The 20133-nt window shown below is 41.7% G+C and overlaps 1 protein-coding gene across 2 annotated transcripts in view; it reads right to left on the reverse strand.

Moving 5' to 3' along the window:
* Positions 1 to 10397: 10397 nt before the first annotated feature.
* Positions 10398 to 20133, reverse strand: part of AKAP7 (A-kinase anchoring protein 7) — a 105494-nt gene continuing 95758 nt past the window's right edge. The window contains exon 8 of one of the 2 annotated variants that reach the window (XM_063124674.1): positions 10398 to 11971. In XM_063124674.1, coding sequence (XP_062980744.1) covers positions 11772 to 11971 — 200 coding nt within the window. In that variant the 3' untranslated portion in view covers positions 10398 to 11771. Of the gene's footprint in view, positions 12925 to 20133 lie in introns of both variants that reach the window. The other variant, XM_063124673.1, reaches the window with a different exon arrangement.

The following is a 20133-nucleotide window of genomic DNA, read 5'->3' on the forward strand; positions in this document are numbered from 1 at the left end:
ATATTTATATAGCACCATCAATGTACATGGTGCTGTACAGATAACACAGTAAATAGCAGGACCCTGGATGTGAAGTGACACCACACAGGGGCCTCACTATGACCTGTATCCTGACAGTGATGCACTGGGCTGGATGATTGGCTCTGCATGATGCACATTCCCTTGTCTATACAATTTATCAAAGCCTGAAAATGTTTCTGGATAGTAATAATTGGGATGTTGAAATAGTGGTACCCATGACAACCATGGCACATTGCCTTTTGTGCCATTATGCATTGGTGCATATGTTGTTAAGATCCATGCTTTAGTAGTACAATAATTCCCAGTCTGTGTACCGCCAGGGCACAAGACGAAACCATGTGAGGGAACGGTTGCCGGAAAGGAGGACAGGCAATAAATAAATAAATGAAATTATTGAAAACAACTGTGATCCTAAAATACTCATCCACTACGAGGATGCCTGAATGCAGCATTTCTACATGATTCTGTGCTCTGACTTTGAGCAACCTATGTTGACTTGAGTCTACTTGCTGTGTGCATCCACATTGGGGATGATTTGATTGATCCAATCATTACAGCTGCAGAGATGCAACAGAACTGCCTGCCTTCAGAGGAGGCTGCCCATTGCACCCCTGCATGAAGCATTGCTTCCTTCCAATCCAGAGGCCAGTCCAGATCAGTGGCCAATTATCCAGTGTGTGTATGTGTGTGTGTTGGGGTGGAGGACAGGCAGTCTGCAGCTCAGTGGTACAACACATACTTTGTGTGTAGACGATCCAAGGTTCCATCAGGGCTGGGAAAGACTCAGGTGTAAAACCCTACAGAGATGCTGCCAGTCACTAAGGAGCCAGGAGTGAGATCTGAGCTGGTGGTGACTGAACAAGGAGATCTTGGGATTGTGGTGGACAGCTCAATGAAAATGTCCACCCAGTGTGCGGCTGCTGTAAAGAAGGCAAACTCCAAGTTAGGCATTATAAGAAAAGGAATTGAGAATAGAATGGCCAGTATCATACTGCCCTTATACAAATCTATGGTGCGACCACACTTAGAATACTGTGTACAGTTCTGGTCACAACACCTAAAAAAGGATAGCATAGAGCAGGGATAAGTGCAGAAAAGGGCCACTAAAATGATTAAGGGGCTGGAGCATCTCCCCTATGAGGGAAGGTTACATCAACTAGGATTGTTTAGCTTTCAAAAAAGGAGGCTAAGGGGAGACATGATAGAGGTGTACAAAATTATGCATGGTGTGGAGAATGTGGATAGGGAGACATTTTTCTCCCTCTCTCAAAATACTAGAACCAGGGGACATCCCATGAAGCTGATTGGTGGGAGATCCAGGACAAATAAGAGGAAGTCCTTCTTCACACATTGCATAGTTAAATTATGGAACTCACTACCACAAAATGTAGTGATGGCCATCAATTTGGATGGCTTTAAAAGGTTGTTGGATAAATTCCTGGAGGCGAAGGCTATCAATGGCTACTAGCCTGATGGTTGTGTGCTATGTCCAGTATTCGAGGCAGTAAGCCTGTGTGCACCAGTTGCTGGGGAACATGGGTGGGAGGGTGCTGTTGCACCATGTCCTGCTTGTTGGTCCCTGGCCGATGGCTCGTTGGCCACTGTGTGAACAGAGTGCTGGACTAGATGGACCCTTGGTCTGATCCAGCATGAGGGCTCTTCTCATGTTCTTATGTTCGTAATGTTCGTAAGTCAGCTTCACACTTACAAGTGCAACTCTATGCATGTTTACTTTGAAGCAAGTCCAACTGTGTTCAATGGGGCTTGCTCCTAGGTAAGTGTGCATAGGATTGCATACAGAAAATGATGGCTGTGATAGTCACAAAAGAAAATCCACCTAATGAAAATTGGTAAAAGGTGAAATGCAACAATGTTCGTAATATTGTATATTGCCAGAGGTGCAATATTCTAAGCACCTCAAAATTAGGCCTGCTAACAGGCACCCAGATATCAGAAAGTAGGTTTCTCTATCTGACTTTTAGGAAATCTCACTGACTCCTAAATTTTGTGAGACATAGCCAAGATGGGTTCAATCATTGCTATATTCAGGGGTGCAAAATGTCTCACAAAATTTAGGAGTCAGTGATGGCTTTGTTGTTTGGCTGTATGCTTCAAAGGTGTGTTGCTCAGAGGTTCCCGAACATTAAACACTTTTCTGTAGCTGAAACTCTTGTCAATTGTTGTGAAGCTTTGCAAACAACAAAGCCATCTGCTTTGTAGCCAGGGCTGGCCTTACGGGTCAAACTGGGCGGTCACCCGGGGCACCTAAGTGAGAGGGTGCCCAGCAGAGCTGAGGGGCACCAAATAAGTGTTTCTTCTTCTTCTGATCATTCACAGATAGCTCCCATCCAACCATAGTGGTACAAGGAAGCAGCTCCATTCTCCAACTTTCCCAAACAGATGGAAAGTAATTCAAGTACCTATATTCCTGCCTAACAAGAATAATGTGTGAGCTAAGGAATGAGATCCTGGTTCTCATTAGTGGGATCAATTGGGAAGAGTGGGCTGGTTCCTGTCCATGAATATTAAAGCATGCAAATACCTTGTTGTTTCAAGGTTAAGAAAGGGACATCACAGGGAATGGTGGGCCCCACAACAATGGTTTCTTAACAATCCTTTGATGCGGGAACTGAGATCTCACTGGCAAGGTAAACCTGTGCCTGGGCTATACTACTTCAGACCGCAGGTGGAGGCTTATGTGAATATTCCATACAAAAAATAAAATAATAAAACCCCTCCACCTAGAAAATGAGACATCAAGGAGGAGGGTTCTAATCTAGCTTTATCCTCAACTTGCCTGGTAGGATTTTTATTTATTTTGCATATGGAGTCATGTGGCATCCCCTACACACCTGCATTAAGAACTGGGACAGCCCAGACACAGCGAGGCATAGGCCAAAGATAGGACTAGATAGCTGGTAAGGAGCTCGTATCATTTCTGTATATAAGATATGTTATAAAATTGAACAATAAAAGTTACAACTAATCACTCTGCCCCCTCCAACTCAGCAGGTGAGAGTGTTGTGTAATGAGGGTTTTACTTCTGCACTGTTCACAAAACACACACTTCATTTTCCATGGCAACCATCCAGTTACCACATTCAGGCACCATCCCACACAATGTGTTTACTAGAAATATGAATGCTTTCATGAACATTATCTTGGGTAGCTGAGAACCAGTCAGAAGCCACCAGTGAGGATTCTTCTTAGAGTTCCATTTGTTCCTCAGCTCACACACAATGTGCCTCTGTCCTTGGACTGCTTTTGCAGGAATACATTGTGGGAAAGATAAATAGAGGGTACAGCTACTGACAAGGACTGCACCTGTGTCCAGGACTCCAGGCTTAAACCAGAAATCTCATTGCCTGAAGTTGGCACTCAGCCTAGCAAGGCACAGGAAAGAACCACAGCTCCATGATAGAACACATGCAGAAGGTCCCAATCCGTAGAATCTCTAGGGAGGGTTTTTTTTGTTTAATTTTTAAGGATCAGGTAGCAATTGACTGAGGCCATGGAGAGCTTCTGCCAGTCAAGAGTGATAATGAGCCAGCTTTGCCATGGTCAGCACTCCAAGTTGATCTTTTGGACAAAAGATGTGGGCCAGCCCTTTACGTTCTGCTTTCTTATCAAGAGACTTCACAGGCAAAGATTATATTATACTGAATAATGGGCTGAGAAAACCTTAATTATCATATGCAAGTTTCCAAGACAGGAAACTGCAGGTAGCAACAGAGGTCCAGGGATCTCTTTTAGCCATATGAGAGCTGATTCGGAATCTAGAAAGAGGACTTCAGACTGCAGGAAAAGGACTAAATGTTTGAAGACACCCAATGGGCTGTATCCAATGAGGTGCTTATGCCCCTGCCGATGCTTTTGCATCTGGCCATTGCACAAGTGGTGGGAGTCACTTGTGGAATGAAATTGGTGGGACTGGCTGTGCGCAGACCAGAATCGGTGGCCCGTTCTGCTAGTGGATGGACAGCATTGGATTCTGCCCAATGTAAGACATTTGCTGCAAGTAGAAAGCTAGAATGTTAGCTTAGAGCTCCATCAGACAAGTGTTTTATTGCACACTTGTTACTGAGCACTCACGGATTTCCATGGGTCCCTCTCATGACGTCTGCCTCCTGAGCAGCTCCCACCCTTTCTAGCCTTCTTCACGCACCCCCAAAACACCCCGGTAAGTCTGACTTATTTTTAAAGATGGAAGTTGCTGCTATTTTTTGCTTTATGCAGGAGAAGCAGCACAATTAAAATGGCCCACATGGGCCATGCACATTTACTTCCTCTTTCAAAAGAGGAAGTAATGAAGAACAAACACAAGTGCGGAGAAGTGATGGTAAGCAAACACAATTTCCCCCTGTGTGATGATGCTCACAGGAAAACTGGTAACCTTGTTCCATAGTTGGGAAATACAGTGGGTTGGATCCAGATTTAAACTGGATCAACTGTGCTGGCAAAAGTGGATTTCCTCCTTCCTACAGCAGCCCCTACAGCTCCCTGAAAATAACAGTCAGGACACCCTTGAGATGAGCTGGGGTATGGCAGGATCCCCAAAATTTTGGTAGAGGGACCTTCATGAGTGGAGCCCAGTAAAAGCTCGTACCTCTGATGTTAGTGCAGCAGTGAATCCACTCCAGGTTTCAGTCAGAACTCTAAAGGAGCTATCCAGGGTGCTGAAACATAATCCCCAATATGTTCAGCAACTTTGATAGCTCCTTCACAGTTCTGACTGAAACCCAGAGCGGATTCACCACCCCACTGACATCAGAGACACCAGTCTTCACTGGGGGAGTCCTTCCTCTTACGGAAGGTTCTTTCTTGTCGCAGAAGGCAGATCCTAGATCCAACCCCCTTCCCAGGCCGTATAAAAACTCCAGAATTTCAATATAATTGTTTCTACCCAAATATGTCTTATTGACAGAAGCAAGGAAAGAATATGGCTTTGGGAAGAAATGATGGAATTCTACAAGAAGAACATTTTAGCTTATTATTCTTATAGTATTCTCATTGTTGTAGATAATTTTTAGGACTTTTCCTCTTTTTTCAACAGGGTTAAAATTATTGTTTGGATGTGAATGTACGTTTCAGCTTCTCCAGGACTAGCTTCTGTTCAGTACAAACGTTCTCATTAAGAAGACGTTTAACATGAGAATATAAATGAAAAGATTTGTGCAAGCTAAGACTTTTTATATGCATATTGATCAAAGGAACCATGGAGCAAAACACACCACGTTTACTCTGTAGCCTTTTCAAAGTTCAAAGCCTTAGCCCTTCCCACCAGAATTAAGTGACCTAATTGCCTTTTGTAACAGGCCCCATCAAAAACAGGGAGCACTATGGTATTTCATTTAATGTCCACGTGTATATGGCACACAATGCCTTTTGGAAATCAAAAGGACAGTTTTGTTGTGAAATGAAAGGCATCAAAGAATCTAGCATCATTCAAATACTGGAATACACTTCTTTCAATATGTATTAAAATGTTTACCTTTATGTTTGTTTCATGGAGCTACAATGCAACTGCTAACCCAACTCTGAACAGTCTCTTTCTTATCCCAGTAACTGCAGGTATGTATGGATCTACTTAGGCATTATAGGGCCTGAAATGGACTAAAATAGGTTGTGATGTAGGTCAAGAAGTCTGCAGAAGTAGACTGGGATCTACTGGTAGATGTCTGCATGATTTGCAGTAGATCACAAGGGATTTCTGTCTCCCAGTTGTTGAACGATATCAATATTTCCATGCAAATTAGGCTGCTGAAACTAAGGGGATGTCTATACGGGCTCTTCACCCCAACCTAAATGTGCAGATTCGTGTTTCAGGGCACATGATGCAGCCGTCCATTCACCGCAGCGCCGGGTTTTTAACGCGATAATGTGCATTTTTGTAGTTGCAATTTACTGTGACTTTTGGATCAACGTCCAAGTTCTCGCTGCATTATAGTGATGTGTTGTTGGGGGAGTTAAATCGCATTTTGACATGTGGCCATAGCTTTGAGGGAAGGACAAAGCGATTGGCCAATTTCCCACCTTCTCACCTATCACGTCATCCTCGGTCTCCCTCGTTCCTTCGCACCGTTTTCATTTTGAATTATATGATTGTGCGGAGCTCCACAGATAGAGTTTATAATATTAAAACAAAGAGGGGGGAACGGGGACCAGAGGGAGGAGACATGTTCAATCCCCCCCTCGCTCATTGGAAAAAAGCTCATTGTATTCAAATGCTACATCCCCCTAAGCTGACTGCCTCTCCATCCCGCCCTGCACTTCTCCTGCCTTCGGGAAACCTTTTCTTTTTGGAGGCTTGTCCTTTCCAACACGCTGCTTCCCCACCCCCCTCGCATCCTCCTCTGCTGCCTTGTTCCTCACAAACACACTCCCAGAGCTCCACAGATAAAATTTATAGCTTAGCTCATCTATGCTCCATATCATCGTATGTGCATATGTGTGCATGTGCACATTAATAACTGCCCTTCAATAAATAAATCAGGAGACAAATCGCTATCACTGCTGCAGTATGACACTCTTTGCCTAGATTCGAATCAACGAAAATTCAGGTTTATTTTCAATGAGGAGCAATCCTAGTGTCATATAGATGGGGGCTAAGAAAGTTTGGCAGGGGGCGGAGCAGGAACTGAGTTTTATGTGGAAGGACAGAGAGGTTAGTTCCAGCACTGAAAACAAATTCAAGGTTTTAGATACGTTCAGAAATACCCTGTACCTTAATCCTAAATTTATGCCCTTTCCTCTGAACCACTATATGGTGGATTCTGAGGGCGTGGAGGGGAGGAATCAAAGTAGATCCCATAAACTTGACATCTGCCTAGCCCAGATTTAGATCCTTTGATCAGTTCTGTCTATATTACTGTCAGATCGAAATGTAAGTAATGGAGGGCACAGCTAAATGGTGATGTCTGTTGTATGGAGTTTTATGTTCCAGAATCAGAGGTTTCAAACAGTTTCTATGGAGAAACAACACAAAAATAATAGATACAGCTGCCAGTCCAATCATGCCATTTCCTGTATTATATGCCAATAAAAGCAGGGTATGCAACAAAGTGCTTTCTTTTTAGTATTGTAAAAATGTTTGGGACTGTGCTGCAACAGTAAGATAATGCCTGTACTCCAGCAGATTAGATCTGCCAATGGGGCTTCTCTGTTGTTTTCTATGGCCAAGGAATGGATAATGGATATTGTCTGTTTTTATGCTTTTTATGGTTTTAAACTTTGTATATTTGTTTTTAATGTTCACTGTTTTAATCTTTGTAAACCACCCAGGGAGCTTCAGCTATGGAACAGTATATAAATGTAATAAGGAAAGAAGAGGCACTGACAGTTGTGCTCTATATCACCTAGTTGGCCAAAGGAATCCCACTCCTGTTCATGAGCTCTAGATCACAGGCAATTCACACCCTTAGAACACTGTCCCAGCCTATGAAAGGTTTTTCTATAAGGAACTAACCCAAGCAAGTAAGAATTTGCATTATTTGTAGAAATGTAGACTACTTAAAAATATAGTCATACGGTTAAATCCAACATCATGCTAGTGAAATTTATTAGCATGACAAGACTTTTCCAGTGAAAGCCAGTGTGGTGTAGTGGCTAGAGCATGGGACTGGGACTCAGGACATCTGGCTTCTAGTCTCCACTGAGCCATGGAAGCTCACTGGGTGACTTTGGGCCAGTCACAGACTCTCAGCCCAACCTACCTCACAAAGTTGTTGTCGTGAGGATAAAATGGAGAGGAGGAGGTAACGCTGCCTTAGATTCCTTGGAGGAAAAAAGGTGGGATAGAAATGCAATAAATACAGCACTTGAAAATCAGCTTTCAAGGGCTTCCCAGCTATCCAGAGTAGTTTTTTAGGGCATGTGAGAGGCTGCAGGTGGGAGGGGCACTTACCGCCTGCCGATTCCGCTGAGAGAACTTTTTCTGACAATGGAATGATACTGCTGGATGCAACCCATAGGCACTACTGTGTTGTAATCCAGTGTAAGGAGACAGAGATGCTCAATGTCTGGGAAAATGTGTTTAGGGCTGTATTTAGCATGGGAAGGCTGGTATTTGTTCTTTCAAGGCTGCATAGCATGACATAAAGGATTCATTATTTGTGAGTTTACACTTGGTTTTGCTTGTCACTTACTCACAGCATTAGTACAATAAAGGCATGTTTTTCCTTGGCAACCAATCTCTTTGTCTTGGCATTTTACCAACTGAAAGTAGCAAAGTTGCCAACTCTTCCATATTTTTATTTTGAGTCAAACAAGTTTCGTTTTTTTTCTTTAAAGCCCTGGCTGTTGAATTTCTATTTTAGCATTTCTATTTTAGTACCATCAAGAAGGAATATACTGTGTGCGTCAGCCCTGATGTAACTTCAAAGTATGCCTAAATTCCTCTAGTTTTGGAATTTCATTGACCATCAGTTATATTATTCTATTATCTGGGCTAATCTGTTAGGAGTATCCCTGTTTGAAGGCGCCTGCACCAGGGCCCAGGCCTAATTCTTAGGTGCCCAAACACTGCCCTCTTCCCACACACCTACCCATCTCATGTTTTGTATTTGCAGCCACACATCACAGTATGCTGTGTGTCTTTGAACACTAGGCATTTACTCACATATATTTTGAACCTGTAAATCACATGAGCTGCATTAGTTTCCATTCTCCCCAGGATTGATGCCCCTGCTTATTACTCTTTGTCTCTTCCACCAGCAGCCCTCTCACTTCCTATGTACAAGGAAGTCTGCAGGAAGTGAAAATCTCTTTTTCAAAGTACAAGTTCTACTTTAATGGCATACACACTCTCTCTATGTGTGTTCTAAAGAAGGCTCTGGACCAGCAACTAACTGTTCGGAAGGTTGCTTTTTCTGTCCTAACACTGCTTCCAGTTGGCTTCAGAAAATCTGGACAATAGGCACACAGATACAGGAAAATACATTTGCATAAACAGCCTCAGGCATGATCTACAATATAGCCTCTATATTTTTTATTGCATGGTAATGGGCTGCCTTGAAGCCTGGGCCAGCACCCTCCTGGATCTCTGGGCCGTGGTAAAGAATACACCCCATCATGTTTTGGACCCCATCTGTATCAGGACAGATTTGGACATGCAATTACTATATCCTCCTTTTTTTGTATTTTATGACTTTGGACATCATGGGAAACATAGTTTTCTCATGACTTGTACACAGCTTGCATGGCAGACAGCAAGCAGGTCTGACTACCCTTACTCTCTCAGAACTCTCTGTGGAACCAGTAAAAAAAGCTAAAGTTCCTAAGAAGGCTGTGGCCTGCTCAGAAGTGTTTAGGTCATAATAGAGAATAGTCCCCCATTATGGAGAGGCCCTTCTTTCAAACTGCCACTTTCAGAGACACATCTGGTGGCAACATGAGGGCCTTCTTGGTGGCTGCTCCCAGGCTGTGGAACTCCCTCCCAAGGGAGACTAGGTTCGCTCCCTCTCAGCTGTCCTTCCGTTGGCAGGCAAAGACCACTTTATGCAAGAATGCCTTTGTTGGATTGGGTGCTGTTTTTATCCTGTAATTGTTACATTTTCATTGTTAATGTATTGTTTTATTTTTTTAACCAGTTTTAATTGTTTCTGTAAGTTGCCTTGAGTGCCATTTTCTGGTAGAAAAGTCAAGGTACAAATTAAATCAATCAATAGGTCTGGATCCCAAAATTTCCAACAAAAACTAAGTAATATAGACTTTGATGGCATCCTTAATTTCAATGAATTTGAGTGTGGGTTGTATCTATGGCTATATTTAGAAGCAGCAAGGATGAGCATCCGGAAACCTCAATTCACAGGCAACATAGGCCACAGCTAGACCTAAGGTTTATCCTGGGATCATCCAGGGTTCACCCCTGCCTGAGCACTGGATCCCCTGTGTGTCACCTAGATGAACAGGTTTGACCCCTGGATGATCCAGGGATAAACCTTAGGTCTAGCTATGGCCTTAGTTTGATAAGATCAAAGGGGGCATTAAATTATCTGAAGAGATTTGCTTCCTCCTTCTACCATTTGGCTGCCCAGGTGGGAGAAGCTAGTGGGGGCATTGGTGGTGGACACACAGTGCTTTTTATTACACATGGCTCATATCCAGTAGTGTCATAATCTGCACCAATCTTCCTATGGGTATTAGGAAAAAATATCAGTCTATTTTTACTAGAAGATCTTAATCCTTACAGTGTGACTTCTATAATTTTGTTAGAACACAAATCTGTGTTCAAAATTCATGAATATAACCTTTGGAGCCATTAACAATGTTCAAAATTGCCTTATAAACAAACAATGGAGCCACATGTAACTTTTTTGCATCCCTCCCCCAGCCCTTCTCAAACTTCAGCAGACTCATATGTACATAAAAGGAAAGAAATAACACATTTAAATGTTTTTTTAAAAAAATCAAACATACTCCTTTAAGAAATGATTAAAGATAATTATGTTCTGTGATTCATAATAAATACTGCAAAAATTTTAAACAATCCAGTTTTGCATGTAAACAACAGCACAAATTGTATTTCAGCATCTGTACATATGATTTCAAATCCTGTTTTGTTAAAAAAGTAAACATTGCCCAAATAAAATGCTGTCATACATAGAGATATGGCAGTATAATATAAAACGATTTCCTTAGCTGTACAGTTTAAAATCATTTAAAAGGATCTGTTGCGTTTGTTTTAAAATGTTACTTTATGGCTAGGCTACTGAAATTATTTCTTATAAAACAAGGAATCATGGGCCTAAGACTAAAGGCATATGCAGAGGGGCTATGATCTAGTTTGCATGGTAAATTTGCTTGGGGGCAGAGAGAATTGTGGGGCCAATGGTGGTGAGGCAATTCTTAAGAAAGGATGAGTAGACACAGTTCCATTTCACATGGGACGTTTCTCTCGTCCCAGTACTGCTCCCTGAATTTCCTGCCAGGGCTGGCATCAAAGAGAGGCCTGACCAGGCACCTGCTAAGGGCCCTCACCCCAGCAGGGGGCCACTGACAAGAGCCCTGTGGATTTTCTCCTCCTCTACACCATTCCGGTCTAGACGATGGTGGTGGTGGTGGTGGAAAGCAGGAGTAGATGCCACTATCTACTTACACCCTGGCTCTCTGCCTGTCAAACAAGCAAGTGGTAGCAATAATGAGAAAGAGGATGGGGAGTGATAGCAGATGGTGACAATAGCAGTGAGAAGGTAGAACAAGGGGACCCATTCAGGGTGTCTTGCCCAACAGGCCTTAAAAAACTGGAGCTGGTACTGCTTCCTGGGTTGCACTAAAGCGCTGTACTGAAAGTACAGGAAGCTCTCATCTGGACTTGTCCTTTGACTTCCTGTGCAAACAAGTGCATAGGAAGGGAACAACCATATCATAAACCATGACGTTTCCCAAACTGTGCTGGGTCATTATACTACAATTCCATACACAAGTAAATATTCCAGCATAAATGGTTAGAACTAGGGTGCCAATTATGTGCAGTGTTACTGAAGGAATACATTGCTTAAAACAGATTTCCCTTCCTCCTAGGATAAAAAAAATGTAGAATCAATTAGGATTTCACCCACCTACCCCCATCACATAGGATGGATTCTAGAAAAGTGTGCTGATGTAGCTTATTTCTTCTACTTTCAAATATTTTAATACAGACCCCACCCCTCCTCCCCAAGAAAACAATACAAATTTGGTAAACAAATAAGATTGGTTTTTTTTTTAAAAAAAACTGAACTTGTAGAGTTTTGCACTCTAATAATTTATAGTTAAGAGACTGAAGATGCAGGATCAGTGACGCTTTCCCTGATGCTGCCACTGATGAGTCCTTTTTCAAGCAGTTCTTTGTACATTTTCATCCGAACCGCTGGACATGATAAAAGCGCCTTTATTTGATTCAGTTGGGATAACAGGGCCAACAGCTCTCTGCGCAAAGCTTCCTTTATTACATCTGCTTCATGGCTCTTCCCTAGAGGGGGAAAATGATACAATACATATTTTTTGCATATAATTAACTGTTGCCTAAAATGTTATGGAACTAAACTATTAAAAGTGCTGCGATGTTTTGAAAAACACATACTTTTGTTCATATATAAAAAAGGTAATATTTAGTCAAAAATATAATTTATGTGCGCAAATGTTACTTAAAAATGAAGCATAGTGATAGGATATTCATGAACAATTCCCATTCTGTTACAGTAATGGTGACTAATATTAGTAGTAACACTTGGCAGCACTGTTTTTCTTCTTCAGTGCAAGAAAACAGCTTCTTTTTAATCCCACTTCAAGTAAACAGTGGTCAGGTTCTGCAAAACAAAATGTGTGGCATTGTTTTCAGTTTGGCTAGACCATCTTCCTTGGCCATTCATTTCACATTCACAGTGCACACAAAGAAAGCAATGGAGAAATGTTTCTGTAGTTGACATCACAATGAAGCTGGCACTTTATTGGTCAGATTTCTCCATCCTTCCTCCCCGCCCCCCTCTCTGTCTTGCTCTCCTTCCCAGCATTCAGTAGTACTTTTATTATCTCAGCAGCATTGACATCTGTATCACGGAGCTCTGTCAATTGGCATCTCCCAGTTCAGAAGAGGTGTCTCATAACAGGCAGTAACAATCTCAACTCAAGTCAGCCAGGCCAGTTTCGCAGAGGTGGCCCAGGGAGCAGAGACGTGGATATTGGTGGTAGAATCATGCCTCCTTGGACTTCCAAGCAATCATTTGCTATTGCCATTCTCGCTCTCTTTGCTATTGCCAATGGCCACTTCCTCAGTTTTCACTGGGCTTCCACAATCAGTTAGCCTGTTTTTGTTTTGAGTTTCTTCTAGATACTGCTGCACCGCCTTGAGGACTGCATTCTCCACCAGCTTTTTGCTGAGGCTCAGCAATTCTGCATCATCTGGCTCTGCCCCTCTTTTTTCACCTACATGCCACAACAGACAAAAAACAGTAAAGCTGTGCAGGTGGGGAAATGGCATGCAATACACCCCCACCCCCGGGAATAGCTCCTCACTCCACCCTGACCTGCACAACACATTCATCTGAGGCTGTTTGACTGTGTTTGCTTACTTTGGCTCTAAACTCCACGCAGTCCCTCCAAAGGGAAGCAGAAAGAGGCTGTCACAAACTGATCATCAGCAACTTGGCTGCCTCTTGAACCAGCTTCCTTTCTTTTGCCTTTCTCAGTCTCAATGGACTCTCCATGAATTCGGACAGTTTTGTTTGCTTGTTTTGCCCTTAAGTTTTCTCCCCGCTACATATCTCCCTACTTACCCCTGGACAGTCATCTCTACAGGATCCCCCAATGCAGCACCTTAAACTATGGCACCCACAAAACTGTCCACTCCCTGTCCCCTTCAAAAAAACAACATTTAAAATAAATAAAAACCTTGGGAAATGTTAGAGTGTGTGTGTGTGTGTTTTTCTCTCTACCTTTTAGCCTTTAGCCTTGCTCTTTTTCTCCCCTCTACCCCATATTTGCCTTGCAATTTCCCCTTCCTCCAAACCTCACTATTTCTCCACCACCACCTCTTTAGCTCTGTTTTCCCCCCTCTTAGCATCTAGCTTGGCTCTGCCTTGCGATTTCCCCCTTCCTACCAGCCTCTAGCTTTGCTATTTCTCCATTGTGTGACTGAGGGGGGCATTTCGTGTTGGTGCCTACATCAGTTTCTCAAATTCCCAAATGTGCCCACAGGCCCAAAAACATTGGGGACTCCTGAAAGTATAAACCTTGGTGCAGTGAATGATCTGGGAACAATTGATACTGTAGCATTGCTGAAGCTAAGAAGGTGTGGCCCTGATCAAGGACCCAGTTGGGAAATTACTGGGAACCCCATTTAAGAAGTAAGATATATGTATAATCAATACTTTAAAAAAATGCAAACCCATACAACACCCCATAGAGCTTAAGCACAAGCAAAATTCTCTACTTCCCAGTGTACTTAAATTTGTAAAAATAATGTATCAACTGAAGTGGCATGTTAAAATCTCACAAATAGCTTGTAATTTGAAATTTGTTTCATATTAAATTGAAATATATTTTGTAAATTAACATCATGAAATAATAAAACACTATATTACATGCTTAACCATTTATTTTCCTACCAAACTGTAGCTTATACATTTAAAAAACTGACAAGTCTAGTGAGCAGAGTGAATGTACATTTCACTATGAAACTAACAATACTGCCTGTGTATTATATTGTCATTTTAAAAGAGAAACAGTGGTTTTGCTCTTGGTCTACTCTATTACTAGTATGTCCAAATTCTCAAATATACCTGTATAAATGACCATTGACTGCCTCTCTAAAGACTGAGAGACAATGGACGGGAAGTTGAAGTGGTTACTATAAGTGCTGCAAGCTTTATAAAGTGATACCACAAGAGACTGAAGCATGGAAAACCTTGGGAAAGTTTTCTTGACCCTGTGCAACTCTCACTACAACTAAGCTCAAAATAGACGCTTCTGCAGACTTCAATTCTCTGCTTTGGGGAAGTGTTCCCCAAAACTTCAATGTCTCCACTCACATAACACTTTGGTACCTACTAACATTAGAAGATGTTCCCATGAACAGAAAGGAAGGTGATTTTTGAATTCCCCCCTTTCTCCCATGCAGCTCTAGAGAGCATTATGGAGCAGATTGTGGGGGTTGTGCGAAAGGCTGTCACAGTAAGGGAGAATGACCAAAACAGCTTGCCTCCCTTCCATTCACAAAAGTATCCCCTGGATCAAAGGACACTGTTGGATACAACCCAAGGAGTGTGTTGTATAGCCACTAGAGAACTATGCTATGGTTTTTCAGATTAGACATTGATCTGGAAAAAGTCATGTCACTGCAAGAGGAACAGGTGTCAGTGCAGTGAAGGGAGAGCAATACAGCCAGAATTTGGCAATTTTGTCACCTGACCAAAATTTGTGTCACTACACAAATTTGTGCTACTTGCCCTTAAACAAAATTTGTGCTACTTGCCCTTAAACAAATAGCCAAATGGCACACTGCATGACTAAATATTTTGATTAGAAACTGTATACAGAGGTTTTAATGTGTGAATAAGCCTTTGAAGGTAGTGCTTTCCTGATAATTGATTTGCTGCAAAAGAAAAATCTAACCTGTAAAAATAAAAGCAGAGGCAGGAATGGCAAAGATGGGACTTTATATTGGCTTCCATTCATTTACTTTGGGATGTTTTAGCAATCATTTTTTGTGTAGAAATTATAAGCTAAAGAAACAGCAAGCCACCCCAAATTTCTTGGACTTGGCTTTATTATGCATTCACTAAAAGACTCCTTGGACAGATTTGGAGAGATGCATACTACTATATTTTCAGCACAGTTGTTTTGGATTTTTCAAAAGCCTGAATTATTTGCTGACTTGTTTTGTTTAGGTATTTATTTAACAGATTCCTAATGCATTATATATAAGATGCACACAGACAATTAGCAGTAAATAAAAACAAGCAAAAGCTATGCTGCTGCTTCATACATCTTCACAAAACGTTCATATCAAAAGTTAAATGTAAATACTCTCCTTATTACTAGTATGCAACCATCAAAAGCACTTTCTTTAAAGTAAAGAAGATCTTACACAAAGCCAGAATGGTTGTCTGTTCACCCTGCTTTCCAGCAAGTTATGTGTAAGCTGCAGGAACACTATTAAGAACTGACCATCCATCTACCTCACAGAAACAGGAAGTTCTAAAACTTTGTTCAATATATAAAGGAGAATGGCTTGCCGAGAGGGTTTTGCAATACCATCAGCTCTTGGTCATTGTGTGCTCTCACAGGGCCACCCCTACCATTAGGCAGAGTGAGGTAGTCACCTCAGGCTGCTGATTTTGGTTTCAGGAAAGGGCAGCAAATTGTTACTTATCGACTACTATTGTATTTTTACCGCCAAGGAGAGGTAAAGACACTTCTGAGACTTTCTGCCTCAGGTACCCAAAAAACCTCTTAGAAAAAATAACTTCTTACAAAAAATAAATCTTTAAATACATCAGAAGCAGGAAAATGGCTAGATAGTCTGAATAGTAGGAGATTTAGGGCAGACAAAATGAAGTTCTGGGCTCCACAATTCAAGAAAGATGCAGACAAGCTGGAGCGTGTTCAGAAGAGGGCAACCAGGATGATCAGGGGTCTAGAAACAAAGCCCTATGAAGAGAGACTGAAAGAACTGGGCATGTTTAGCCTGGAGAAGAGACGATTGAGGGGAGACATGATAGCACTCTTCAAATACTTAAAAGGTTGTCACACGGAGGAGGGCCAGGATCTCTTCTCGATCCTCCCAGAGTGCAGGACACGGAATAACGGGCTCAAGTTAAAGGAAGCCAGATTCCGGCTGGACATCAGGAAAAACGTCCTGACTGTTAGAGCAGTGCAACGGTGGAATCAGTTACCTAGGGAGGTTGTGGGCTCTCCCACACTAGAGGCATTCAAGAGGCAGCTGGACAACCATTTGTCAGGGATGCTTTAGGGTGGATTCCTGCATTGAGCAGGGGGTTGGACTAGATGGCCTTGTAGGCCCCTTCCAACTCTGCTATTCTATGATTCTATGATAAGTACTTCACATAGCACATAGTTCAACTGTGGAATTTGCTGCCACAAGATGTAGTAACGGTATCCAATTTGGACAGCTTCAAGAGGGGGCTAGACAAATTCATGGGGGATAAGGCTATCAGTGGCTACTAGTCATGATGGCTTATACTATATTACCTCCAGTATCAGAGGTAGTGTGCCTCTGAATACCAGTTGCTGGAGAACATGAAGGGGAGGATGCTATTGGGTTCGTCTCCTGCTTGTAGGGTTACCACAGACATCTGGTTGGCCACTTTGGATCAGAATGGTGGACTTTGGTCTGATCCAGCAGGGCTCTTCTTGTGTTCTTAACTTAACTATCCTTGGTTACTATGCAGCATGACCTGGAAGGGGCACCATCTGCTGCCCCACCATGAGCAGCAAACTGTCTTAGGCAAGACCTGCCTCTTTGTGTCCTTGGTGAAAAGCCACATGAGAACATGGGTAATTGTTGGATTCACTCTGGGTTGTTTAACCACAACAATATAGACTTGAAAACAGTAGTTAATTTAAATTGGAAATAGCGCACCCCACTCCTCCTCCAATTCGTGAGTTAAACAAACGGGTCAATATGTCCCCAAATGTCATAAGACTACCAGCTCAAGATTTTTCAGCAGTTTCTTTTCCCGGTACCAGGGGGAGAAAACTATCTCAAAATCAAGGAACCAATTCTATCAGTTTCTATCAGTCTTTTGGAAAGCTAAATGGGCCTTAATTTCCCATTCAAGACCAAACAGCCCAAAATACTTTGCAATACAACAGGGACAGCTCACAACAATATACTGTTGCTGGGAACATCCCCCCCCCTTAATATTGCAGAGGGAAGAAAAAAGTCTCAGAAAGTGGCAAATGACATCATTGTCCTTGCTAAACAGAAAGTCCCACCACTTTGTGCTTTGGAGCCATTATACCACTGGATAGAATGATATATACACTCCAAGGTACATGACTCAATGGATTTGTAGAATTACAAATTTATTTTGTATTTTCTCAATATTTTGATAAAAAGCAACACTATTGAAACACCACTACAACTCGTCTTGGAACAGTAAGCTCTGCTATGCTGTTTTGAGAAGCATACATTTTTTAAAAGTCAGCTTATTTTCTGTCACTATCCCCTCCCTGTTTGTTCATTATGAGTATGTCACTGCCATCCAATTTTCATGTTATTTGTACCAGCACATACTGGAAGTCGCTTGTGCATTTTAATACTGTATCCTGTCACTTCCAGGTTTTGCTGCAGTGAAGTTAGTACATCAGAAACAGGTACTAAATTTACTACACTGTCCCCTGAAGCTACAATTGTCATTTGTATAACTTTTTCGCAATCCCATTTATCCAAACCATTGCCATCCCCCTCCACTTTATTATAGCCTTCATTTCTAATGTGTTTGTGTACATATCTGCTTTTTCACTGATCTCAAAATACAGTATTTTTGCTTTTCTCTCTTAATACTGAACAGCCACCTGTTATTTTGCAATTTAGTGAAAACAGTAAAGCTTTCCCTTTAGCTGTTTTTTTTAAAATAAAAATAAAAATCACACTTCTCACAAAAGCAATGCCTTTATGGGAAAAGGCGGCCCATGACCACAACAGGTATTGTTTTTTTAAAAATGAGCCAACTTTCTAGAATTCATGGCTCATCCCATACAGGAGAAGGAAGCATACGTGTACAGTAATCATGTGAGGTGTTGCATGGGAACAAAACAGGTACAAAAGAAGAGGAATATCTGCAAGTGTTACAGAAGAATGCTGTGCCATCCATGGCATCAGTGGTCCTGAAGCCCACTAGAGACCCATTGGCTAGGTTCACACAACACTAACCCACACTCAGTGGTTGAGTTTGGTTTGTTTTGAACCATGGGTAGTTTGTTAACCACCTGGAACAACCCAACAACAAACCATGGGAACAAAATGTCCTGGGTTCACATGCTAACCCGTAGCTCAATAAACAACCCACGGTTCAAAACAACCCACACTCAACCACTGAGTATGGGTTAGCATGTTGTGTGAACCCAGCCACTGTCTTGTCATGAATGAAGATAATAGATCTGCAGGTGAATATACTCTGCCAATGGCATCTATCCCCCCCATTTTTTAGGGCAGGTGGGTCATGTGGGCAGAGCATCATACAAAAGCTTCACTGTACAATAAGAGAAGCATTGAAGCATCATGCTTACTGCTGCACCCAAGTTCACGTAGAGCCTAAAACATCATGGTTAGCATACCATTTTGTTCACAAAGTTCTAGTCAAAAGTACAAAAAATAAATCCTGATTTTCCTACAAGGTAACCACATATTTTGTGCAATTTTATTTTATTTTTTATAATAGACTATCCAACAAAACAGCATCCCATATTCTGCTGAGGACAGTTCTCATATGAAAGTGAAATATCTGCAATTAGGATAGCTGGACCTGGAAGGGAGCAAGTATACCACAACAAAAACTCAATCTTACTATTATTAATGTTGCCTGAGCTTTTCATCAGTATGTTTTGAATCTGCATCCTTTGGGGAGTTCAGCACAATATGAGGAAGCAGATGTAATAAAACTCTTTAGAGTGAGGAATGATAAAATATGATGAACTGGAGAAGTGAGGTTGATGATTGATCTTTGGCTTGCAACTCTGTACTTAAGCGGAGCAAATAGCTCCAATGGCAGAAGACTCTGCCTATTTACAATTGCAAATGTATCATGAAAAACTTGGCAATGTAGTACCAAGCCTGGGTTATGGAGGGTTCTCTGCATCATCAGATGAAAAGAGTGTTCTGAATCTCAACTGAATATGGTGAGCCTCTTCTGTTACTGATTGGGCCAGAATAAGATATTTTCTTCCAGCAGTAAAAATATAAGCACTGTCCTTGAGGAACTCCCCCATTTATAGAAGGCCTGTAGTAAAATGCAGAGTAGCTACTACACAATGATAAAATAAATAAAGCAGTAATATCAACACTAGCATGAACTAGGTCATATTTCATTTCTGTAGCTTGCTCTGTTTCTATAAATTCCTAATTTTGAGGTCACCTGTTCTGTGAAGAAAGCCCAAATGTGGCCTCCAAAAGGAAAGCAATTCATCATATGGGAATGTGGTTAGGTCAGCAATCCCCAACCTGGTGTCCTCCAGATCTGTTACACCACAACTCCAAGCATCCCCAGCCACCATGACTGTGGATGTTGGGAGTTGCAATCCAACACTTCTGGAGAACACCAGTTGGAGAAGGTTCAATTAGGAAAAGGGTTGAAACAAACTGTCTTCTTTACTGATTTATTGTAAGCTCCTCCAGGAGCCTTTTTGGCTGAGGAGCAGGATAAAAATACTCTAAATAAATAAATAGTAAATAAACTTTGATGACAAGGAAAAAATAAGGTTGCTAGAGTATAGTTCTGAATATCTGTAAGACACTCCCCTCTTCTAAAAAGGCTGCATTACAGTAGCCCTGCTAAAAAAAAAGCTAGACCTAAGCATAATCTCCAAAGCTATTCTAATGCACTGGCTCTTTTTAAATTATTATGCTGATCATTCAATTTACAGAGCATAATGTAAAGACAAATGCCTCTT

Source organism: Elgaria multicarinata, chromosome 4 (genome assembly GCF_023053635.1).
Source record: "Elgaria multicarinata webbii isolate HBS135686 ecotype San Diego chromosome 4, rElgMul1.1.pri, whole genome shotgun sequence".
Lineage (NCBI taxonomy): Eukaryota > Metazoa > Chordata > Lepidosauria > Squamata > Anguidae > Elgaria > Elgaria multicarinata.